Source organism: Zosterops lateralis, assembly GCF_965231275.1.
Source record: "Zosterops lateralis genome assembly, chromosome: Z".
NCBI classification, from domain to species: domain Eukaryota; kingdom Metazoa; phylum Chordata; class Aves; order Passeriformes; family Zosteropidae; genus Zosterops; species Zosterops lateralis.
Window position 1 is genome coordinate 12,896,883 of NC_139800.1, and position 26,563 is coordinate 12,923,445.

Here is a 26,563-nt window from a genome sequence, read left to right on the forward strand (position 1 = left end):
GAAAGCAGATATCCACTGCAGCACTTACCTGAGGGCTACTATGCCACAGTTGTCCTTCTGCACAACAACTTCCAGCTCCTCTTGTTACCCCTGCTGCATGCATTTGTGTGCATGGGCTTCAGCTGGGCTTTCACCACTGACTCTGGCTTAGCACCCTTAGCCTCCACTCCAGAAAGCCTGGTTTCATCCCCTTCCCCCTTCAAACCTACTTTAAAGGCCTCTCAATCAGCCCTACCAACTCTGGCCTAGAATCCTTGTCAGACAGACAGAGTCTGCCTGACTCAACTGGGCCCGCTGCTATGAAAACAGTACCACTGCTATGAAAACTGTCCCATGATCAGAAAAACCAAAATTCACTGATGGCACCAGCCCTTAAGCCAGTTATTGGGAACATGGGTTCTCCTGTTCCTTTCATCATTCATCTTTGCTACTGATGGACCTGAGCAGAACATCACCTGCACTCCTGTCCCATGAACCAACAGACCCAGAGCTTTGAAGTCCCTTTTAATTGCACTGGTGCCCTTCTTGCCAACCTCATCACTGCAAACCTGGACAACCTGCAGTGGGTAATAATCAGAGGGCTCAATTAGTTCAGGGAGTCTCCTGGCGATACTCTAGCTGAGCCCCAGGGAGGCAGCAGACTTCCCTGTGGGGTGGGTCCAGTCAACATAGAGGGCCCTCAGTTGTCCTTAAAAGGGAGTCACCTACAACGACCACCCTTCCTTTCTTGTTAATATGTAAGGCTGTGATCCATGCGACAGAGTAAGTGCAACTGGAAGACCCTCCAGATGGACTCTTTTCTTCAGTACCATCTGCCTGACCCTCTGGACCCAGGGTCTCATACCTATTCTGTAAGGGCACCTGGGAAGGCAATGAGGCTGGGAAGGAATTTTTTCACCTTCCAAAGAAGCGACCTCTTTCCATTCCCTTTCCATCTACTAGGTCTCCTCCTCCTCCCTGATGGCAAGAGGGTCAGGCCTCCTCCAACATCTGCTGAGCTTCTTTTACAGCTGGAAGGAAGGGTGTCACTCCCCCCATCTATTTCTCTTTTGCTTCCTCTAATACTCTTTAGCCTTTCCACCTCTTCTTTAAGCTCTGCACCCAGACAAAGTAAATCACTCACCTGCTTACACCATAGGCAGGTATTTTTTGCACCATCCTCTGGAACTAACACCAGGCTCAGACACTCCCTGCAGCCAGTGGCCTGGACACTTGCTTCCCTCTTGGGGGAGCTCTGTTTGGGTTAGCAAACCCTTGCTGGCAGCAGCACCAATCACTTTTGACCATTTGTAAATCAGTATTACTGATGACTGAATCTAGTAAATTGGGGGGTGGAGAGGAGGCAGACGACAAAAGACAAACAACAAAAAAAACCCCAACCCATTACCACGAGGATGGCTGTGCTCCACCTGCTCGAACTGGCATGCCACACCCCCACTGCCCTGCCATGCCCATTTTCCCACTCCTGTCACTTGCCATGCCACACCCCTCAGGGGCCACACCCCAGTTTGCCCACTCTTGGTCACTAGTGCTCCTAAAGTGTTTTAAACTGCATCCAAGTAGCCCAAACACGGCCCCTGGCTCACCTGAATGGCTGGCATGGGGGTTGGGGGGGCTGCTGGATCAGCTCTTCTAAATCACATGCACATTAGTATAATTAAATACTACAACTGAAGCCAGCTATTTACTCCAACAAATCTGCAGAGCAACAGTCCCAACAACTTCTCTAACTCCAAACTATACTCTATTATATTCAGGAATACTGATTTTCTAAAGAGACCTTTCATATTTCACAACACAGCTGAAGAACAGAACCAGTTCTGCTCTTCAGAACACAAGGAATTCTCAGTTCTCTGGACCTGACAGTTCTCAGGGAGCAAGCAAACCCACAAAGATCACCACACACATGCTCTACCCATACAAACCACTCAGTATGAAAAAAAACCCTAAACCATCCAACGTACCTTGTCCAAAGCCACTACGAAAGCCTTTAAACCCTCTGTTTTGGGGACTAGCACCATCTACAGAGTTTTGCTCTTGAAACCCTGCAAGAACACAGCACAGCACACAGTAACTCCATTTGCCCACTTTGGCATGAGCAGATCAAGTGCCTTTTATCTGGCTGAAGAAGCCATTTCAAAGCTTTCACTCTTGACTGCTAGTTCTCAGGGACTGAATAAAGCTAGAAAGAAGGGCCAGTGTATGTATGCTGGCATCATCCACACCAGATAATACAAAAAACTTGTTTCTCACCTTGTCCAAAGCCACCACGAAACCCTTTAAATCCTCTGTTTTGTGTAATAGCACCATCTCCACTTCCTTCCTGAAAACCTGCAGCATAGCATAACACAAAGTAACGTAGTTTGTTCAATTTTGCACATATAGATCAAATGCTGTTTATCTAGCTGAAGAACAGAAGCCATTTCACTGCTTTCACCCTTGTCCTGGTTGCTTTCAAGGAGCAAGCAAACCCACAAAGATCACCACACACATGCTCTACCCATACAAACCACGCAGTATGAAAAAAAAACCCCAAACCATCCAACTCACCTTGTCCAAAGCCACTACGAAAGCCTTTAAACCCTCTGTTTTGGGGACTAGCACCATCTACAGAGTTTTGTTCCTGAAAACCTGCAAGAACACAGTACAGCACACAGTAACTCCATCTGCCCACTTTGGCATGAGCAGATCAAGTGCCTTTTATCTGGCTGAAGAAGCCATTTCAAAGCTTTCACTCTTGACTCCTAGTTCTCAGAGAATGGGCAAAGCCAGAAAGAAGGACCAGTGTATGCTGCCATCATCCACACCAGTCAATACAAAAAATTTAATTCTCACCTTGCCCAAATCCTTTAAACCCTCTGTTTTGTGTTACACCATCTTCTCCATTTCCTTCTTGAAAACCTGCAGTGCAGAACAGCACAGAGTCACTGAAGCTTGCCTAATTTTGATGTGCAGGTGAAGCATCTTACATCTGGTTCTTCTCAGTCCTTGTTTAATAACTTCACAAGAAGTTCAAAATATAACTAAATGTTTTACCTAACTATACAAAAAAAATTAAAACAGGAAGTACTTTTTGCCAAGAAGTCTGACACAAAACAGTACTGCTCTCCTGTACAATTTCAAGAAGTAAATCAATCATTGGGACTTTAACTTCTCCTAGCACAGCATCTGTGGCTTCTTCTCCACCAAAGCTTGCTGTGTATACACGTATGTCAGTCAGTTCGGTTTTCCACATCAGTTAAAAGATATAAAAATTATATCTTAAGGGCTCATATGTAAATGACAGTATCCTAAGTATCCATAAATACAATAAACCTTAAATACAGCTTAAAAGTCACTTCATAATTGCTGCTGGAGAATTCACAGCAAAACTGCTTGTCATTGGTGCCCTACACCAGATAAGCTCAGCATTCATTCACCCAATATAATGGGGTTCAAAAGAAATGATGCAGAAATGGTACAGAATTTTTAACTGTGCTGTGTTTGACTCCACAGCAGCTAGCACAGGGCTGTGCTTTGGATTTCCTGGCAACTGTATTGATAACACAGGGATGTCTTTTGTTAATGCTGAGCAGCAGTCACACTGAGTTGGGGCTTCTTCACTCCACCCCACCAGTAAAGGGGGTGAGGGAGCACAAGATGGGATGGGAGGGAGCCAGGAGAGCTGATCCCATCCCCTGTGGCATCAAGCTCAGCACACAAAGCCAGGGAAAGAAAGAGAAAGAGAAGGGCATTTGGAGTGATGGTGTTTGACTTCCCAAGCCACAGTCATGCATGACAGAGCTCTACTTTCATGGAGCTGAACCTGCCTGCTGATTGAAACAGTACATGGCAAAATTTAATGTATGGTATAACAACCAGCCATTAGAAACACAACCACTGCTGGAAGTTACCTTTGGCTGCAAAGTTCCTTCCTCTACCAAAACTATTCACTGACTGATGCTGTGTGTTCACAAAATCATCAGTACCTATAATTAAAAAAACAGAATTAAGTTAAAATTCAAAGCTATCTTTGACTCATTAATAATTATGTTACTGTGTAATTGCAGTGAACAAGGTGGCATTGACAGTGAAAAAAAACTCTACTCATTATGTTCTATATACAATGTGATGCTGCTATTCCATAGGGATCCCATGAAAATATCACAATAATATTGTATTTTCCTTTTATCTTGTGCAATGCTCAATGGACCAAGTCTTCCAAACATCAGTGAAGTAAAAAATGCCTTTCACATACCAAATGAGTCTACACTAGGACTGAAAACAGGTGAGGGGTCATTTGGTCTCTCAAGCAAGTTAACCTGCAGAAAGAAAAAAAGCACCAACATCATGACGACTTCAGGCCTAGCAAAGTACATCATAAATACAAACACAGCTACTAAGTCATGTACTTGAAAGAAGTTAGTTGTCTCCTGCATCTTCTGAAATACAAACTCTTATCCTTTTGTTTTCTTCAATTTATTGCACTTCAGGATAGTCAATGGCATACTGTTTGCATCTGAGTGTTACCAAAAATCACATTACACACAGCAGACACGTCAAACCCACTTAAGCTCAAAACAATCCCTAATAGCTCAACAAACCAGCAGCAAGTAAATTGCTAATGCAGAGAAAAACTCCTCTCTTCAGTAACAATGAACTCCTGCGGTTGCCTACCATAGTTCCAAAATTCATGGGAACAGGAGACACCACTGCCCAGCAGCCACTCAGGCTGCAGGAACACTGGTTGGAGAAAGGAAATGGAAAAGCAAATATACTCCATCGCCATAGCTGTCCCCCCCCCAACCTCAATACCTTCTGAAGGGATGGGAGCAATGCCTCGTCCCCTATCTCCGCATTCCAGTCTTCTTCAAACATGCTGCACGCTGCCAAACCTGCCTGCAGGAGACAGAACACACCAGCACCCGCCTCTGGCCAGGCTCCGGAGAGCACCGCCAAAGCGGAGAAAATGGCGCCTCGAACTCAGGCTCGCCACACGGCGCGCCGGCGATGCCTGAGGCGGGGGTGAGCGCGCCCGGCCTGGGCGCTGCGCTGGAAGGGATGGTGTGAATTCTCTGCAGGAAGTGGGGGCCCTCCCGCGGAAAATCACTCCCTTTCCCTCAGGGCAGCGCGCAGCCCTTCTCCTACCTCCTTCCCACGGCCCCACAGCTGCGCGCCGACAGAAGATGGCGGCCACCGCCGACAGCCCTCAACGCGGCACCACGTGCCCCTGACGCCAAGTCACGTGTGGCGCCGGCAGCCAATGGGCGCGCGGCGCGGCGGGCGCGCCCCGGCCCGCGCACGTGCGGCCCCGCGGCGGGAAGGGCGGCGGGGCCGGGCCGCGGCTGAGGGGGAACCGTGCCCTGCCCACAGCTGCTCCCGGCGCCGGCCCAACACCCACGGGACAGGGGCTTCTGCTGGAGTTTAAAAACAAAGAAACAAACCACGACGACAAATTAAAGAGTCGTGTTAAACAAGTTACACGTTTAAAAAACAAAATGAAACAAAATTAACCTCCCTGGATGACTCGAAATTAAGACGGACGCTCCCTTCCTGCTGTTTTTTGTTGTGCCAGATTTGTCAGAGATAAGAAAGGTAGCTGAATTCCTAGCTCAGGACATGATGCTGGAGCGGGGGAGAACATGGATTGCACTGCTATCAGTTCAATTAATCTACTAAAATTAGTATCAAGTGGTCTGGGGCTCCAGGCTGGGTTTCCAGGCCAGCAGTGTCTGTCTGCCTTCTCTGCACTTCCGCCTTATCTCGTGCTGTGAGATAACACAGCAATGCTTAGTCATGAAAACGTTAAGGAATGTCCTATGTCATTTCATAAACACACTAGAACTCATTAAAACCTGCCCCACCATGTTCAACAGATTTTGCTCATCAAAAAAACAATTTGAAAAGTTGTGCGCCTGTTGAAGAACTTTAATGCCTTTTGTTGCAGAGAAGTGACACCAGATCTGTATTTCTGCAGGGAACATCTCAATGTATAGCAGGGGCTTTAAGCATCAAAACAAATTCCTGCAGCAGTTGGGAAATTTTGGGAAGTGGTCTTTGAACTAACGCTTTTGTTATTTTCCCATTAGCCATCATCTATTAACCCTACCCTTTGTAGCTGCTCATGTTTCAGAAGCATCAAGACAGAACTCAGGTTAGAGTGCCAAGTGGGTAAGCAACAGAACCAGCTTCTCTGCCTTACAGTGAAGTTAAATCTGCACCACTAGATTGTGTGTGTGTGTGTGTGTGTGTGTGTGTGTGTAGTACAATGTGCATAGTGCTGCGAGTTATCAGCTTTCAGTCAGACACATGTCCAAGGATGAAGAATCTGCAGTGGGAGCATCTCTGTGTGGCAACTGTGTTAAGCTGTTCACCAGTTCCCAAAGCAGCATCTGAAACTAGCAGGGAGGCTCATGAATTAAATTTCACCCACTGTGGTAACAGTTTTACTTTTTGCCTAAACAAGGAAGCTGAGTAAGCTGCTTCATGAGCCAGAATGGCTTGTTTGCATTGCATGGGAGCTCTGTTTTGGATGGCCGTAAAGAAAAAGAACAGTGTGTCTGTTCTCCTGAGAAATTTGTGATCAGTGGCAGATGTGCTACTCTGACACATCTAAGCCAAACAGAAAGCTTTCAAACTGTTCCTCCTACTTTCAAAAACAGGTTACCATTCCCTCAGCTTTGCCAGTCTAACTTCATGTCCAGCACTCCATACAGTTTAAATTAATACTTTCAATGGTAGAGATGGGAGTTATTATGAATGCAGTCATTGTAGCAGATGTAATCCCTGGTGAGTGATCTCAGATACAGGCAGCATACAAGTTGCACAAGATGTTTACAGACTCCCTTTGAGGTAATTTTACCCAATCAGCCCCACTTAAGCAGAGTCACCTAGAGCAAAACCAGAACAAAGTATTATCCAATATATGTAAACAGCATATTATGTAGTACATTCAAACATAATATGGGGTTACAGCTAACCAGAAAAACATATATTATTTTACAAAAACTTCTTAGAATTTGCCTCAAGTATGAGTGCAACCCCTTGAAGTGAGGAAGAAGAAACCAGCGATGTAAATATCATATTCCTCTCAGAGATGGGCTCCAGGTGCTGACAGCCTGCTGTAATGTCCTTTCCTCTCACCACTACCCAAGAATTAAATCAGTAACCTCAGGATCCAGAGCAGCTGCAGAAGGGTGAGCATAGCACCAAGAACAGAGGAAGGAAGCAAATATGGGCATAAACCCCATTATTCTTTATTTTTGTGTAACAGTGCTGGACTCATAATAATCTGACACATAGAATTTCAGTTACACTTTCAACAAATTACTACCTTAGTTAAATAGGAGGTAGGCATACTTCCTCTTTGCCAACAAACAGTGTTTTGAGCATAATATAGTTTCTATCTCTTAAATGCTATCCTGTTGTATTATCAGTATCTTTCAGAAAGAAATCTGGAGTTTTCTCTAACAAAATGCAACACCACTCCAAATTTGTTAGCTGTGTGACCACACTCTATTTGCACCAATGGGGAAAGTTATTATTTCATCCACTGTTATGTTCTATAATGCCACAATTTAATGAATTTGTGCATATTACAACTGCAACTACAGAGTAAAATATGCCTTGAGGCAGTAAAAAGAAGACTCAACATAGCATGAGATGGAAATTTCTTAGAACTGGATTTAATACTTCCTTTGTCTTACAGATTTACCAAGAGCTTAAAAATTAGTTTAGGCTCCCATTTTTCTAGGCACTGTCCAAGCATGTAGGAAGAGACACTCTTTCCCCAGGAGGTAATATGTCATCAGAGCAGAAAGCCAGAACACAAACGCTCCAGGACAGATACTAAACCATCTTCTGTGAAGTCAACTGTGGCAGCAGATTTCATGAGAGAGCAGGTGGAATGTATATCTGCTAGGCTTTTTAATTGTTCTTACAATTAAACATTTTTCCTAGGCAAAACTCAAGTACTGTAGTGGGTGACCAAGAATGCAATGAAATACCGATCATCTACCTGCTACAGTAGTAACTTATACAAATCTTTCACAGCATAAGACATAGAAGACAGGCCTGCAAGAGCAAGACTAGAAGTTTGCAAAATGAAAAAAACAGTTCTTTACACATGTCTACTTTTATAGGTTTCAGTTTAATTTACTTTCATAGCACCAGCACATGACACTAGCATTGGATTGCAAGCTCCTGTGATAGCAGCTGGACAGAGTACTTGACTCATCAGCCAAAATCTAATGGCCAAAACCCACAACGTACACTAGTATTCTAAAAGTGACTCAGAGGTGAAAGATGATGGTGAATTTCCTAGGTACAGAAGCAAGAATTTTGGTCCCAATGAGCTTGTGTGCCGCTGGATTTCAGGACAATGAGTAGTGTTAAGTCTCTGCTGCCTCATTTCCGTCAGCAGTCTTGAAAATTGAATTGAAAACTGTAAACAGCAGTTTTCCTGCCGAACAGCCCTGCAGTCCTGCTGCTAGCTGTACATTCTGTTCTGGGCTTTACTTGAACAGGAAGTACAGGGGGTGATTTGTGCGTGGCCTTTTCTGTAATATTGCCACATGGGGAAGCTCTCTCTGCTGTCTTCCTGCAATTCAGCAATTTTTTTCAAGCATGAGCTATAAATACTCTTAGATTCTGATATTAACCATGGTTTCAGCTATGAAAAGGATTATCTCAGCTTGACTTAAGTAGTACCAAATTAAAACAAACCAGCAACCCAGGACCGAAAATAGTGAATTTCCAAAACGTATTGCCCGGCACATTGTCCCTGTTGGTCGCCCTGCTTGGTGTGCTCAGCTAGGCGAGTGTTCCACACCTCGCTGGGCAGGTCAGATCGCAGCCAGGCCCGTGAAGACCAGCACGGTTTGTTTTGGCAAAGGTCACCTGTGCATTTTATCACCACTCTGACCGCAGAAACACGCAAGCAATTCCTTTTTGCAAAACAAAAGGAAAAAAAAATTTTTTTCTTGTTTTTCTTGTGGTTTTTTTTTCTTACTTTTTTTTTTTTTAATTATTTTTATTACTATTTTTTATTATCATCAGCCAGCACCAACAAGTGCAAATCTTTCCTTCCCGGCGCCCGGCTCCCGCTCGTCCGCGTGGTGAGGCCCTCGCCGGGCAGGCCGGGCCCGCCGCCCCGCCGCTTCCTGGGAATTGTAGTCCCGCGCTCCGCAGCGCCCGCGCGGCCTCCTCGGCGCAGCCGCCCCGGGAACTACGCGGCCCGGCACGCCCGCGGCCGCCGCCGTGCTTCCTGTGGCCGCGGCGGGAGCGCGGCGCCGCCGGGGCCGGGCCGCAGGTAGAGAGAGGAGCCGCGTCAGGCGGGGCGGCGGCGCCCGGGCGGGGCTGCTCGGCGGGGGCGGCCGCGGGGGGCTCGGGGCGCGGGGCGGCGGCTCCGGAGCGCGGGGAGGCGGTGGCGCCGTGTTCCCTCCGTGCCCTCGCCGCCCGCCCGGCTCGGGGGCGCGACCTGCGGGGCGGGGGGGCCGGGCGGGAGCCGCGGGCACGGACCGCAGGGCACTGACCGCAGGGCACTGACCGGCCCGTGGGGCACTGACCGGCCGCGGGCGCTGACCGGCCACGCCGTGTTCCCGGGGACACGGGCAGATCCTCAGAGCGGGGGCGGAGGTTCAGGAACAGCGTGGGAGCGCCTTTCGGGCGGTCCGTGAAATGTTGACATCGGTTTTCACGGGCGTGAGGGAGGACTCGTTAAGTTAAAAATCGTGTTTAAAATGTAAGTCAGATTAAGGTGGTAGTGTTTTGTATCTGTAAGTATTTATCTGCAGTGCCCACAAATACATAAATTATACAAGCTTTATCCGTTGAAGACAAATCTAGCTGAAAATGCCATTTCTTTTTCGTTTTACTTAGATTTATAATTTGGCATTGATCATGTACTTTTTCGTTCATGAAAGAGCTCCATGAAAGCTCAGAAGAGGTTCAGCTTGTATATTCAAAAGTCTTTTCTTTCCTCAAAAAGTTGCTAACTTAGATTGCTTAAACAGTTCTAATTGCCTTTAACCAATGCAGCTGTAGGAGAGTATGGACAAGCTAAGGTGTCTCTAAGGTGCCGCAAGAGGCGGTATGCTGTCCTCTTTAAAGAGCTCTTAAATGTATGTGCTACTTTAATGACTAGTATAGCATCCTTAGGTCCCTTCCGAGGGAGGATTCACTCCAGGAGCTGAGGAAATCTGCTGTCCTGTCCTGAAGTTCTCATCTTTCAGTGTAGACTGTGCGTATTTCTCATACATGCACAGCCTGCAGCTTACTTGAGTGTTATGCCTTGAACTGAATTCATCCTGCTCAGAATTTAAGGGAAGACTGGATAACTCCAAGTGGCACTTAAAAAAAAAAAATCCTTGTTTGAACTAAATACTTTGGTTAGCAGATTCTGGTATTTAAACCATGAGTGTGGGGTGGTTTTTAGAAGTAGTGACTTTAAATAAGAAGTGAAGTACAAATAGTTCTCAGTGCTCCAGCTGCTACATGCACAGCATGATGGCATGGTGGGTGCTGTGGGTGTAGTGATCCTCTCAGGCTTTCTCTGCCTGCTCACTATGGGAGGTTCTCTGATAAATACCAGTTAAGTGCAGTCCATGCTTATGGGATGGTTGGGATGGTTGACTAACTGGACACAGTTTTGTTCCTGGTATTGGGCAAACTTGTTTGCTAGCTCTCTGGCGTGGCCTGGGCTGTACCTGAATGATCTGTCGATGTGGGTGTCTCATTTTAAAGCTTTGTCACACACAGGTATAACTGAGCCATGAACTGCCATTGTTAAATTCACAGTGGAAGCCAGCTAGTAGGGTTTTGCCATCCAGTGCCAACATTATTAGATCACAGGCTACAGTGAGGTTTCTAAATCTACCATATCCTTGTCTTTGCTCCTTCATGCTTTTTAGACTTTGAAACCGGGTGAGAGAACATGAGGACAGTGAAATCAGGAGCTCTTAGGGCTGAGTCAGTGAGGATTAAAGAAGGTCCAGACCTGTTAAGATTAACATCTGCAAGTCATGTGGAGTGTAGTCCAGAAAAAAAAACACTTGCCTAGACTTAGGTATTTCTTCACAGTTTATGACCAGCAACAGAAAACCTGGATTATTAAATTCTGATCCACTTGTTTTCCTTTTGCTGCCCTTCTGATGTAGTGCTTCAGCTGTTTGTAGGAGAATTACATATAGTGCAACAGGTCATACTAAACTTCATCACAGCTGTATTAGTAGAAGTTTAGAAGTTAAGAGAGGAGAGACGTGATGGCTTGTAGTAGAGGAGGGCAGAAAGCAGGACCCTGCAAGGGGAAAAAGAGACTTTGTAGAATGGTGACATGCAAATGGCAGAAGATCCAGGCAGAGAAAAAGGATTTTTAGAGGAGAATACTGGGTGCAATATGTTGAGAAAATTTCTGTTCACTACCAAATACACTACAAAGCAATCCTATATCTCTGCAAGGATAAATGTGTTTAAAAGGACAGAGGTTGCAAAGTTGAATTCTTCAAAAGTTGGAGCATTAAACTTAACAAAGTTCAATGAAAATGAGAATTACTTAGATAATCGTCTTGGTACATATGAATTATGATTATTAGAAGTATAATATATAAATTAGAAGTACTTTCTGTTTTTATCAAACCAGACAGTTCTCATTGTCTGGCTTGAGACACAGGGAATGTTTTGTTAGAGTAGCAAAGTTATGGTGTTCAGCTGTGCATAAGAGTGATCTGCTTTACCTGCTGCTCTGCAAATCATTATTGGTCCTCTTGGATATTTTTTGCAGTGCTTGCTACAAATCACTAAGTTTTGTGTAAAAGATAATTTCTCAACATGTCCATGAGCTAAGGCAAGTACTGGCATTATCCTTATTCTAAGGATAAGGATTAAAACACAGGAAAAGAATCCACAAATATTGAAAGCTCAGTTTGAGAGCACCTTGATTACTTTCAAAATATTTAACATCATTCACTGGTGTACAGCACAAATGCTCTTTTGTATTGTCCAGTGTTGCATGAAGCAGACTTTAAGCAGCAGAAGAAAAGAGGTAACATACTCTGAGGTAGGTGGTCCCTCAGGCTGTGGCTCCAGTGTTGTCTTCTTCTGCAGACAATAGTGGTGTCTTTTCAACTGGACAGTGAAACTGCTGGTTGTACAACCCAGACAATCCCAAACCAGCACCAAAACAATTATCTCCCCCTTCAGACTTATACCATTAGCTGGTATACTATTTTAGATCTCTTTCCCAGTCCTGCTCATTACAAAGACAGGAAAGAAGACAAGTAGCTGTGCCATGCCAAACGGGAGAAGGAAGGACTGAGAATGTACAGCACTGCTTTTAACTCTGCTAAAGACAAAGTACCATGAATTTGTATCTCCAACTCCAGCTACACTGGCACTAGAAGGACCTCTTTTCCACTTGCTGGAAAATCCAGTTTGACAACAAATGAGTTGTTGTTTGTACAGCAGCCTTCATTTCTAAACAGCCATACTTTTATTTCCCGAGAACTGTAGTAATTGCATGCAAGAGTGGTCTCATGGAAGCTGTAACCATGGCGTATCATAAAATTTACAAGCAGAATGAAGTTTTTCAAACAACTGTTTTTTATGTGAATTCTTTGTATTTGGCATCCCAGTCCTGATTATAAGCTTTATAGACAATATAGACAATATTCCGTGTCCCATCACAGATTTTTGAAAGAAACATCCTGAGTGAGATGAACATAGATCAGATACTCAGTATAAGAGGAATCTTTAGGTAACTAAAACACTATGAAGGTTACAGATGGGAAGAGATTGTTGTAATTTAAACAGGCAATAAGTTCACAGAACATAACTCCTTTCTTTGTATTAAAAATGTTTATTGTGCATGCATTCCAGTCAAAAGATATGGATAGTAGATAAAAGAGAGAGTAACCTGGTTAATTCTTCATTTTGCTTTTCTGCTTACAGTTTCCTTTAGACTGTACTGGCTCCAGCTCTAGCCCAATATGTCATTGCTGCATCTACTTGTAGAGTAGCTAGTTTGCTGGTCATAAGCTTGGTGATCATAAACTTAATTGCTAAAAAACAATCTGTCTTTGCAGACCCATCTTCTAAGTGACGCTTAAGAGTCAGTGAACACCATCTGCACAAGCCCCAAATCATGCTGTCAAGCCAAACTTAGTGTGTGGTATATCTGGGAAGGATTATTTTTCTTCAAGGAATATTACCAAATCTCAATTCTTTCTTTGCAGCAATAGTGCAGAAAAAAAATCAAACTGGTGATCACTGTTGTCAGCATTTATCAGGTTGACTCCTAAAGCACAAGTATTAACAGGTTTTAAGGAAGGGATGTGTGTTTGATGTCTGCTCAATGTCTCACAAACCGTGGCCTGTGGGAGGAAAGGATATCTATACTGTGATATTATGGAAGGTTCTGGCTAAAACCACTGACTGGGATTTGAATTTATTTCCATTTTCAATTCAGTCATTTGGAATTCAAATTTTCGTCTCCATTTTTGTGGCTGGATCCGAAGTGTGATTTAAATTCTTAAGAGAAATCCAAATGCAGAACAAGTGAGAATCATGTTTGACACCTAGGTTTGTCTTCCAGTAAAATGAATACAGGATGTATTCATTTTATGGAAAGTCGAGAAAGAATAGAATAAAATATTCTTTCTCAGTTGAGAAAGGATAGAATAGACTAGAAGAAGGTAATAGCAGTTTTTAATGGCAGAGGACTTGTGGATGTTTGTAGCAGTGTGTGAAATCTCTGGGGCCTGTGTTTTTGTTTCAGAAGTATTTAGCTATTGCTGGAAGCTGATGGGCACCAGGGTAGATTTTAACTGGAAAAGCAGTAGTAGGGAGAAAGCAGAACCTAGAGCTGTAGAAAAATAAGAGGAGGCAGTAGAAAAGAAGTGTGCAAAAGGGGATCTGTTAACAGTTCGGAGAGGAACAGCATGTCACATGAAAGGAAGTAAAAATATTTGTATGAACTAAGATACCTCTTTGTAAGTAGTGCTTAGTAAAGGTGGGTTGGGAAAGCAGTTTTGACAGTGTAAGGAGAGACAGAAAATAGAAAGAATAGGAGGAACAGAAATCCATTTGCTAAGCATCACCAGAAGAGCTGAGAAGGATAGGAGCGTGTTTAGATGGGGCCAGAGAACCAGAATCACTATTGTGGAGAAGAAGGACTTCAGGGTAAAGAATCAAAACTAATGTTTTATAGAAGGCTGGAGTGGCAAAAGAGAGAAAGCAGTAAGTTAAGGGTGATAAGATGATCCCTTGGAAAGGGTCTGAAAAAGGTAGGGCAATAAAGGTTTAGGGAGTATAACAGCAAAAATTAAGTATAGGAGAAAGTATGCTCTCAGCGAGTGCAGTTAAGTCCTTAAGGTTGCCTTGATTATTACCTCTTGCATATTGTATCCTCTCAAACAGCTGAAGTGACCAAGATACAATTATGCCTTTAAACTCAAAATCATGCCTTTAAACATAGTAACTGTTCTAATCTCATCATGGTTATTGAAGCTAGGAGGAATCTGTCAGCACTACAAGATGAAATGGCTTCTGTGGCACTATCCCCTCCTTTGCACAGGCATGCAACCAATATTGATAACAAGCACCAAACTCAACACTGATCTGGGTTTAAAGCAAAAGAAAGGATGGTTAATTTTCCTCTGTGTCAGTCGTCCTTGTCCAGTTCAGTGTGGGATCACAGAAATGCCATTGAGCTATCAAAGCAGGACTTGAACTTGCAGTACGATTTCCATAAACTGGGTCCTTGGGTGATCCCCTCCCCTTGAGAGCAGAGAGCCATTACCTGTGTCTGTCTTCTAAAAAGCACTTCCTTGGCAGGTTGAGCCAGTCTTAATGCTCCTGCAGTTCCTGCCACATTGTCCATCAGTGTTTTCCAGTGCCTTCTTCTGCAGTTTTTTCATCCTGAGAGAGTAGATGTGGTTGAAAACCAGTAACATTCATTTTTCATCCTCTCCTTCAGATCCTTTTGTTTTGTTTTGCTTTGGGTTTTTTGCCAGAGGTATTAGCAGGATAAGATAATGGAAGAGGATTGACAATATGCATCTAGGAAGGGATAGAACTGCGTCACTGCTTAACTTGGGTTGGTGTGATTTCTGAGATTGGGCCTTTGTGGTGTATTTCTATGAGGATGCAGAAGGATGATACACACCTTATTCTTTCTATCTTACCTTTTTCCATTGCCATTCCAGGTTTCAAACATGCAGCACTACCCTTCCTTGTCCTGTGCCAGCTCTGGTTGTCATCTGTCTTTCAGCCTGTCTAACATTTTAAAGCATTCTGAAATGATGAAAGAACAGATACTTCTGCCATTGTTCTTTGAAAGTGTCCTGGCTTCTGACATTTTTTGTTTGAAGGAGTCTTGCCTGAGGAATTCTTCAGGAGATAGCAGGTGTCCTGGTTATGGCAAATTTGGGAGGAAACTTCCTAAAGGGTTCCTCTAGAAAGCAGATTCAAGTGGCCCCTCCCTCTAGTGGTTCAGGAAAAGATTTCCGTGGAGAAAAGTGGGAAAAAAATCCTGTTTATTTAACAGGCAAAGTACTCACAAGCATGAAAAACGAATACTATTACACAATAAGACCACTTACTGTTCTGAAGAGATGGCAAATTCAGAGAGTCCTTGTTGTGGGGTGTAGCTCAGCTCACTCAGTCTCTCATCAGTCCCTCCTGCACTGGAAAATTCCACATCCCGGGCCCTGGTGAGCCACAGGGGTGAGCTCCTGCTGTTCTGCTGGGTTTTCTGTCCAGAGCAGGGCTGAACAGCTCCAAGGAGAAGAAAAGCCACAGTTTGGGGAATTTCTCTGCCTCAGCTAGGTGAAAACTAACTAAAAGCCAAGGAGGGCTCCGTCCCGCTGTCAGTGCTGCAGAGAGCACAGTCACAGCTCAGTCCATGAGAGGGAATGGGGGGAGCAAGTGCAGGGTCTGCAGACAAACCCACCCTTCTTTTTCCCCTTTGCTCTCAGAACCTGTCTTAAAGGTGCAGAATTTAATATCCAGCATAAACAGAACAGACAATTGGTGATACAGGCATCATAAAGTCACCCTAGGATAGCAGGGATGAGAGCTGTTAAGCCATTTTGTTTGTGCAGCTGCACACAAGACCTCAGCAAGTCCCGTGTGAGGCCTGTAATTCAATATGAGAAGAAATCCATTAGTTTAAAAGCTATCTGCTCCCCACTCTTTGGCCAAGAGTGGTCTAAATGCATCTAATCGTTATTATTAATGCATTATTAAACCATTTATTACCTTTTATTCAAAAGACCTGGACACAGTAAACTGCAATAATCTGATCCTTATTACAGGAAATATACTAGAACTGGAATAAACTGCATGTGTGTCTGCTGCAAAGTTTGAAGTAATTTAGTGAAACAGTAGGCTCTTAAAACTGATAGATTGTTCTCAGCAGTACCATTACATATTAGAAATAAAGCTCCTTTAGAAATTTATATTTAATTGATACTGCTTTGTGGTGGTGCTAAAAGAGATTAAGGGCTGGATAGTGTGTTTTAAAAAAATACTGTCCCCACCATACATGCCTCATGATGTTTGCATTATGGAATGAGAATTCTCAAGTGTTGATGTTATTTGTGGTGCTTTTCACCCCAAGAACTTCTGAAACTGTGGGACTCTAGCAGTGTTAAATTTATAGCAGGGACATAGTTTTGCTTAACTGCAGTGGATTCATTTATTTTTTTCCTTTTTTTCAGGCTCCAGTAACTGACAGAATCTAAAAGGAGACATATCCATCAAATATGGAAGAGGATACCAAACCTATCTTGGTTCCTGTGGGAGGTGATGAAAGCAATTATGGAATCATGAATATACAGTTTAATCCAGAAGACTATAGGTGCAAAAGGTATGAGGAAAGATGAACCTACAGAATTACTGTGAGGCAAAGAGTTGTTTAATCTTTGCTTTTGACAACAGAGTCCTACAAAGACAGAAGATTAAAATTTGGAAGCCAGGATCTCTACAAGCAGTTCCTACTCTAATATAATATATATATATACTCATATATAAAATATGATGTATTTTATTTCCAAGCACTGGGTGAACAGATATTCTTATTGTATTTTGTTTATAAGGATAAGATTTTTCTATTGTCATCATTTCAGAGAGAGTTCTCCATTAAGAGCTCATCATGAGGCTTTTAAAGTGCTCTTCAAACATGGAACATCCTATGTGTGTATAGTGGAGCATGTCTTTTTTGTTTAGAACAACTAACTGAAATGTTGAGACTATGCAAGAAAGTTTGCCCAAAGTTGTAGTTAAATGGCTGTCAGTATGTGTATATGGTGCTGTATGCATTCTGCAGGTGATGCTGGAAAAATACATTATTTGCTGGTACTAAGTGAGCTGAATGACCTTTACTGCCATTTAATAAAAACAGTGTAGTGCTTTCTGAGAGTGAGCAAATGTGAAAAATTCATCAGTCCAGCCTTATTACTGTGCCATCAAAAATAATACCTCTAGCTAAGTTGTTATTTTACATGCTTTCTTAAGAGTTTAACATCTCCACAAAGGGATTTGGAATGGGAGACTTCCTTTGCCGCAGTTAAGATGTTTGTGGGCTGGTCATGGAACCAAAACTGAGATCAGAGTGGGACATGACCTTTTAATACTACCTGAAGGCATCAGCTTTGCATTTTTAGACGAAGGAATAGCACCGTAGCCCCTCTTGGACCAATTTATGGTTCATTTTTTCCTCTTTCCATCCATTTCAGTAAAGCAGTTTACCCGAAGGAACTGAAGATGGCACTGTTGCATACAAAATCCGGTTGTCAGAGGTCACTTCAGCAAAAAAAAAGAGTTTTTGAAGATAGTGCTTTGATGCCATCAGCCTCCAGCTTTGAAAAACTATGAAAGCCTATGTACATGCTCTTCTCTGCAAGTAAAGGAAGGAGGATAAGGGTCTGAGTGACTCCAGGGGAACAAAGAGAGTACAGGTGTAGAAGCGTATGGAATTGCATTTTATAAAGGCTAGGAAACGGTAGAGCACTTTCAGGTGGAAAAAGCATCTGTGAATGAATGTAAGCAAAATCTTTCTATTTTTGTGGAGCATCTGATTCCTTTCTGTCATAAGAAGACTTCTAATTTGTATGTATGACTTTCGGGAGCAGTTTATTTTGGAGGAAGTATGTGGTCTGTTTGAGGAGCAGTGGGTCTCTTTCAGGTGATGTGGTGAAGCAGTAGCAATGAGATTTTTTGAAACACCTCAGTGGTAGGACTCACTCCTCTGAGTGAGGTTAGGTTGGGTTTTTTCCCTGTGATTTCTCAAGTCTGGAGAGTCAACTTTATGAAAGGTCATAGCCTGTGGCATTTGGTTCCCTTCCTAAAAGCAGAAATGTGAACTTGGATTGTGTGCCCACATTCACGGCTTCCAGTTCTGCAGATCTGCCTAAATGTCCTTATTGCTTCTCTCTTGAGTTCATTCTCCCATTTTCCACGACTTAGCCTTTTTGCCTTCCAGGTATGCAGAAGCACAAGGATGAAGAGCACGACCCCTGGGGTATCAGAAACAATAATAGTAGAAATAATAGAGGGGTCAAACAAGTTTGAACTCCACTTCTGTGCTAGAACAGGCAGTCCCCACACTTTAAAAGAGGAAATAAGAAGAGACCATTGGGGTCTGTGTCACTCGTGGTCAGAGCACTGGACAGTTTGAAGGGCTTCTTCATTAAACCTTTAGGGAATATCAGCTCCTGGGAAGGAGGATTGTTATGTATAAAAGTATCAAACGGTGAAGATGCAGTAGGTACAATGCAGTGTGGTTTTGCCCTTACTTTGTTCGTGTTTTTTAACTTGGTATTCAGAAACTGGACCTGGACTGAATGCTTGATAACTTTGCTTTGATTGAGATAGCTCTTCAAGTGTTGTGTATGATTTGTAGTAATTGCTGTTTGTCTTAGTGCTGTTCTGTACTTTTGTTTGGGTTGTTTGAGATTTGAGGCGTTTGCCTAGTTATTTGGTTTTCTTAACAGCTTGGAGGATTTGGGATTTTTGAAAGGAATGCTTTTTAGTGTTTACATAAGAACAATAAGCGAATTGTTTCTTAGAGTTGTAAATAACTTTGTGTAGTATTGTTTTGCAAATTTGGGGGAAATATAAAGCCACTTTTAATCCTTTTAAAGAGGATGTTATTGTTCTTCTCTCTTCACCTATTCAGTGTGTTTTTTCCCATTTTGTAGCTCCCTTTAGAAACTAGAATATCATTGCTGCAGTGGCTTATTGGTGGTTATTGTATGGAAAAGGTGTTGCGTTTTCTTCAAATTGCTCTTTAAATCCCTTCATTATCAACATTTAAATCTGCTCTGCAGTTGTTGGTCAGGAATACTTGAACTTTGAAAGAAGCAATTGATGTTTTGTGCTAGTTCTTTTGCATATGAAAAAGCTTGACAATGCCTCCTGCTAAAGGGAGATCAAGCCTTCTGCCTTTTTTTTTCCTGTTCTTTTTGAAGTCCCACAGGTTCCCAGAATGTAGGAGACATCAGTAAGTGAAATTAAACAGCTGTAAATTAAACAATGTCTGTAGACGGCAGTCAGAGAAGCCTATTTCATGCAAATGTGTTCGATTCCATTATTTTCAAAGTTCTTTTAACTTAGGAGCAGGTCGGCAGTGGTCGGCAACCTGTGCAAATCTATCCTTTCTGCATTCATTATGCCTTTACTACTCCATACCAATGAGATCATTTTACACCATTGCTTCCTTTCCCTGTTTTTCTCTGTTGCCAACATTATTGTGAATTCCTAATATTGCTTCTTATTAATTGGAAAGAATTTTGACCTTGATTAAGAACCTTCATATTTCTTGGTAAGTGACAAGTAAAATAGCTCTTCTTTGACAGAAAAGAGGAATAGTGATTGAAGTGTGATGTGGTAAAGTTTGTGATTCCTAGTTTGTTAAAATGTGCATGCAATGACATTACCCTTCAAAAAATTATTTTAGTTCTGCATCCAACGTTTTAAGAAACTTGTGTGATCATGCTGTAATTACTAAAACGGTGATATCAATGCAGAAAAATTTAGGTATTCCCAAGAGAATGAAGGTATTGCAGAATAACTGTGAGCATACTGTTTAATGCTTCAGTAAATTCAGACAGCTTAGAAATTAAAAACCAAGTCACTTGTGGAATTCTTTGATACTGATTTCCTTAAGAGAAGCACACTGATATCTGTAATCATAGGGGACCCTGAGTTGGAGGAGGCCCACAAGGATCATCATATCCAGCTCCTGGCCTTTCACAGGACAGCCCAAATAATCAGATCATGTATTAGAAACTGTTGTCCAAATGCTTCTTGAACTTTGGCAGTCTTGGTACCATGGCCAGTTCCCTGGAGAGCCTGTTCCAGTGCCTGGTGAGCCTATCCAGATAGGTGGTTGCCAGTTATGAAATAAGCACCTATTCTTATTACTTCTTCTCCTTTCCTTAATTTCCAATACAGTGAATCAGTTTTACTCCTTAGTTTATCTTGTGCCACTTACAGCATTCCTGTAATCATTTGGGAACTCAGTAAGACAAAAAAGCTGTAGGAATTTCCTAGCTTTATTTCTCTGTAGCAATTGGATTGCATCTCTAAAAAGTAACTTATTCATGTGGGGTGTCAAAGAAATCTGTGCAGTAAGCCCAAGTGGTTCCTTGTGATCTGTTTGCAGGAAAGAAATTGTAAGGCATCCTTTAAAGAAGGTTTCTCATATTTGTTTAAAAATGAAAAGCTTGTTTAAAGTCATTAATACTGTAATGTAAAGCTAAAAGACATAGTGGTACAAAAAACTATTATACTGTAATAACTCAATGGTTACCATGTTTTTGATCGGCTCTCAAGAGCCAGTTGTTTGATACTTAAGAATACTTCAGGAAAAGTACTTGAAAAGTAGTATTATTTAGTCTGAAAGCTCTTGAGATATGTATTAGTCTTACTCCTTCATTGCCCTACAAGATATAATACATTGCTGAAAATATTCATAAGAGGAATGTAGCGCCTTTACCAAAATTTTACATAATTGACCAGTGTTCTTATTATGCTGTTCCCTCTAGCCCTCCAAATACAACACTTGAACTTTGCTTTGTCACAAGAGAACAATGTTAATCATGAGCATCTCTTTTCATTTTCTTTGCTTGCAAAATTGCTACTAAAGTTCCAAATACGAGAAGTCTGGACACAAGCACTCTTCTTTCTTTTCCTAGACCAGCTCTAGAGAATTATTGTTAACTGTCCCTTTGTGTGAGCAAGAAAACATGAGTGCAACTGCAGGTTTTCTGGGAATGGTTTTTGAAATACACCTGCTAGGTGTAATATATGGAAGATGTGGACATCCTGCATGAAGTCCTGCAAGTTGTCCATTCTCATGGTTGTGTGGAAAACACCTCTGTCTTACTGGTGTGTTTGCCTTGGTGAAAGGGCATTGTTTTTTAGGCTAGCTGCTGAAATAGTAACTGTAATTGTGTCTTTCAGTGTGGATGAAATTCAAGGCACGTTATAGTTTATCTCAGTGTATGGAAATTGTCTGCATTGTTTCACATCATAATCACAGTCATGTAAACTCTTCCCTTCCTCTAGATCACATTTCTGACATTCTTTTCATAATAATTTTGCCACGTGAGAGATATAATTGCCTGTATAAATCGGATTTTTTAAATAGGAATGTGTTTTAGCCGCTAATACTTGCATGTTCAGAGTGCTTGCCTGATAGGCATAAGGTCCCTAAAGAGTTTTTCAGAGTATATCCCAGATTGTATCCTACCTGCTTTGGGCTTCGAAAATCTCAGTCTTTGAGAACTTCTTTGAGTCCCTGAGAGAGCTTCTCAAGACTCCCATTTGAGTGTGTCCTACAACCAGTCTTTGATCTGGGTATTGATGGGAACAATACCTTGACCTTGATCCTAAACAGAATGCTGCCCTCTCCTAGTGGAGATTGGGGTAGGTCGCAGGCTCCCAGCCTGTTCACACAGCTTCCAAGTCAGACCGATGTTTTCAAAGAGATCTGCAAATAACATAAAATTGATGGATGGTCAATACGTTTTAGCAGTCTCTTGCTTGGCAGGGCTAATGGTGCAATGGTACCCTGGAAGAAATAGAAATAACTGGTGCTTTACATAATTTTCATTCTCAACAGATGCACAGTAGCAGGAATCAAGAGGGGAAGTAGCCCAAGTACTGTCAAAATAAACATATGCACTCCTCTAGTCAGGAAGCAGAAGCAATAGTTATATACAATTTCTTAGGGATTGTTTAATTTCATTTTCTTTTTCTCACCCATAGATTAGATTCTGGATCATACCCTTTTGTGCTAGATCATAAATTGGTTGTATAATCCAGACTCTGTTCACAATGCTAAAGAAAATGGAGTGCTTTTCTTTAAACAATTTCTTACCTACAGATGGGTTTTTGCCACATAATTAATTTTCTTTGTATTTGTTTGGTCATTGACACACTGCTTTCCCCACCAAATAGGATGTTGTATGCATGTTTTCTGTTACTTTAATTTTAAAATCATCCTTGGCTTTCACCTGCATTGCCTTAAAAAATGATCTCTGACTGTCTTACACTCAGGAAGAATTTCCTTTGACATCCATGCCAGCAGTTGTTGAACACTATTTTGAAAGAAATCTTTGTCACAGATCTACTCACTTTGAAGCAAAATGTGGACTTTGTCTCACTGTGACCTTTCCACAGTTGCAGTGGAATTTTATGGGGATGTACTAAAAATATTAAATGGAGATGAGGAAAGAGAGGAAGGTCTTCACACTATGCAGCTGCTGTATAATTAGCAAAATACATACTTTTAAGTGTTCTAAATATAGTGCATGTCAGTGATCCAAAAGGAAAACAGCAGAGAGCTGACTGGAGGTGGGGCAGCGTTTAAACAAGTTACTTTTCCTATTTTCATAACTACAGTCTTTACTTGACAGGTCTTTTAATGAAATATTTTTTAACTGTCCAATGTTTTGCTCAACTTTATACATTTTAAGCTAAAACAAGTAAAGTCTTTGGAACTGACAGTCCATGAGTATTTTTGTACACACCTATATGTGGAGTTAGTTGGCCCTGTGTGCCTGTGTTTTGAGTAGTAAAGCTATTGCTTAAAATTGTTTATAAGAACACCACAACAGTGCACACATAATGCATTTCCCCCATCATGTCATAATCACAGGAAGAAGAGTCAATTGAGAATGTTTTAAAAATTTAAAAGTGTTCATTTCATTAAGTAGGAAACAACTTGGGAAATCTAAGCCATTTTTTCCATGATGAAGGAATATGTAATTAATTAAGTTTAAGATAAAAGAAAGAATGAATTTGTGGAGATGGAAGTATTCTCTATTTTCCCCTTTTGTGAGTCAGATTTTCTTACTTTCATAGATACTCCCAATTCCTGTCTACCCTTAAGCACAGAGGAATAAGAACCTACCTTCCTGTCTTCCAAAGATAGAGCAAAGAACTTCAGAACTGTATTCCTTATCTTCCTTACAGATAACACATGGTGTCATAGTACAAATGCATAAATGATTAATTGGTAAAAAGAATGGGAACTTTATTATGTAAGTTATTGATAGCTGGGGTTGGAGGGGTTGCCCAAGTTCCTTTGTAGTCTGAAACAGAAATGGGTATTGAAAAACAGTAAATTCAAATAGATTTTGCTCACATTACAGAATAAATGGCATGGCTTTACTTCTGACCCAATTTCTGTTCTTAGTAGCTGGAAACTTGTTGTGATCCCTGCTTGTATGGGTTTATGAGTGATTAAACATCAGCCTGGAAAAGGAAGATCAGAAAGCTGTTGTGGTAGTTTTAAAAATTAAAAGCACTGCTGAAAGGAAAAAAAAAAAAAAAACTTCTGGTATATTAAGGCTTGAGAAATTAGCCTCTCAGGGCTGGGAGTCAATGTTGTTTTTTAAGCAAGAGCATAGTATGCTTATAGGGAAGTAAATTCTACTTGAGTTAGAAAAAAGATCTCAGCAATATCATGATTTGGACACACTTGTCTGGTAGTGCTCCTTGCATGAAGCTGTATTTGTATTGTGTTGTAACTTGAGGAGCAGCTTTCACTGTGCTTTATCTGTACTTCTGTGTGCAGAGAAATGAGGGGCATGTGATATTCCAGCTTTCTCCTTTGGCAGCTGTGACCGTGCCTACAGTCAAACTCAGGTGGAGCAGAGGAAAAGGAGACATAGTCCATTCCCTGTTCCCTTGACTTAAAAATAGTATGAGCACATGGACTTTTTTTAACTTGGTTCTTTGCCCACTAAACACAATTCCATATAGTGTTTTCAGCTAGATTAGTAGTTCCTAATCTTTTCATAGGTGGTCCTCACTGCTACTGCTCATTCCTCTTTCTCTGCTTTCTTCTTCTGCATTCTCCTGTTTTCTCTTTCTACCTCTGTTCCTCATCACTAATTATGGCAACACCAGTTACAAGCACTAATAAGCTTGCCCAAGCTTATTAACATGTATTTCTGTGTGTGATTCATTGTTGAAAACTAACAGCTGGGTATTAGGTCTGATGTTTAGTTGCTCCACAGAATCTGGGCTGTAGACCATTTTAGTATGGATGATACAAACTCACAGTTCTTTCACGGATGACAGCTTCCCTCAATGGCATTTATTCATATTTTTGCATTTGCCTTGTGTCAATGAATGACAAAACCATCCTGAGCTGCTCTCTTGAGTTGTATATTAGATCTTGTGTTCCATGGTTTTAAAAGTTTCCCTTTTTTTCCTTTTTTCCCCTCTTCTTTAGACCATTTCACGTGGAGCCCACAAATATAGTCAGTGTGAATGATGACACGCAAAGAGTCACTGATGAAGCTTCAGCAATGAATAAGCGGATTCATTACTATAGCAGGCTCACATCTCCTGCAGACAGGGCATTGGTAAGGCAAAGACAGGGCTTCATTAACTGGGTGGCCTCTGGTATGTTGGGTCTTAGACTGCCTAGATTTACATAAGCAGCAGAAGTAAAGGTTGGGAGAGAATTGTTCTGCAGCTTGCTTTGAATCAAGTATCTAAGAGCTGAGTGCCTTAGAAAGGTTTTGTTTTATCACAAGCTGTTGTTTACTTCTTGTGCAATGCCTTCACCATTAAAAGAAAATACACAAACAGCATGAATTTTGTAACAGCTATCTCCCATCTGTAAGATTAAAGTAGTGGTCAGCTGCAGTAATTGAACTGTTGAGCTAGCACGATGCATTCATAGTGTGTTTATGCACATTTTGCAGACGAAAAATGTATTTTTCTAGCTATCTAGCTAGAAATTCTCTCAACTGTTTGTTGAGTTTGTCCCCCCAGGAAGAGAATTAGCATAGAAAAAACTATTTTTTTTTCTTTTTTTTTAATGTAATTTCCTGGAAACATTTTGTGATTTACAATAGTTGACTTGCTGTATTCGGGACAATTAGTTATATTGATGTTACTAATAAGTCTTGCTTTTTATCCATTTGTTAGATTGCTCCTGATCATGTACTCCCAGCTCCTGATGAAATCTACGTGTACAGTCCATTAGGAACTGCTTTTAAAGTTGACAGTTGCACAGATGGCTATGGTAAAAACTCCAGTCTAGTGACAATGTATGTTAAACCCCTTGCCATATAATAGTCACAAAATGCATTATTATTGAATGTTCTGTATTAACAACATAACTGTTATTAACTAAGAAGGCAGTATGAAGTAAGAGTGGTTCTTAAAATATTCACTGGATTTTTTCTTCCTAGATTTATGATATGGAATACCATGATGGGTACATCCATATTAAGTATCCCATGGGGAATAAAACAGGTAAACTATGAAAAATGTATGGATATGAAAATGTTTTTGGCAATATGGCTTACACTTTTTTTTCGTGCCATATCCATAAATAAACTATATTTCTCCCTCTCAACAGGCAGGCTTCACTTCTGGAATTATTCTCATCTTACTAATGGGCATTTTGACTCTCTATTGCTGTTACAGAGTTGTGAAATCACGGCAAATGATACGTAAGAAATCCAAAGCTTTGCCATGAAAATACTTTAAGTGTGAAATACCAATATGTATTAGATTCTGTTTTTGTGTGTCTTTACTCTATGTTAGATCTGACCTGCAAATAAAAGCTATTCTTTGAATATCTCTCTATTTTTGTAGTCTGTGTCTAAGCTCTGTATGCTAAATTACTATCTTCCCTTACTGGATATCCCTTCAGTTGCTTGGGACCTAAGTATTATAGCCAGACACAAACTCTTAGCAAGCAGGGTTTCAGATAGTCACTTACAAATTTTGGGGACTTGGGGAATTAGAGGTGTCTTTTCTCCATAAGCATTGTCCAGTCCTCTACACATCTGATCAACTTTCACAGTGGAACAACGTGGGCTGTAGCTGTATCCCCTTGTGTTGTATGCCTGAATTACCCTGATGTTTGTGTGTGTTCTGTGTTGAAAGCACTCTAAATACAGTCAGAGCTGAAGCAGTCACTGACAGCAGCTCTAATTAGAATGCACTTCTATTGTTCAAAACTCATCTTGTGGCTCTTCTTTGGTTGGTGCTTTCATGCATAAACTAACCTCTCACTTGCTCATATAAAGGCCATTAAGACCTTTGTCAGTTT

General features: G+C 41.6%; 1 protein-coding gene across 3 annotated transcripts in view; it reads left to right on the plus strand.

Moving 5' to 3' along the window:
* Window positions 1-8,779: 8,779 nt before the first annotated feature.
* Window positions 8,780-26,563, plus strand: part of SLC38A9 (solute carrier family 38 member 9) — a 48,804-nt gene continuing 31,020 nt past the window's right edge. Inside the window, exons 1-6 of one of the 3 annotated variants that reach the window (XM_083884121.1) lie at window positions 8,780-9,289; window positions 16,695-16,843; window positions 24,725-24,857; window positions 25,429-25,550; window positions 25,695-25,758; window positions 25,865-25,958. In XM_083884121.1, coding sequence (XP_083740247.1) covers window positions 16,740-16,843; window positions 24,725-24,857; window positions 25,429-25,550; window positions 25,695-25,758; window positions 25,865-25,958 — 517 coding nt within the window. In that variant the 5' untranslated portion in view covers window positions 8,780-9,289; window positions 16,695-16,739. Of the gene's footprint in view, window positions 9,290-9,500; window positions 9,722-16,694; window positions 16,844-24,724; window positions 24,858-25,428; window positions 25,551-25,694; window positions 25,759-25,864; window positions 25,959-26,563 lie in introns of those variants that run through there. The other 2 variants (XM_083884122.1, XM_083884123.1) reach the window with 2 other exon arrangements.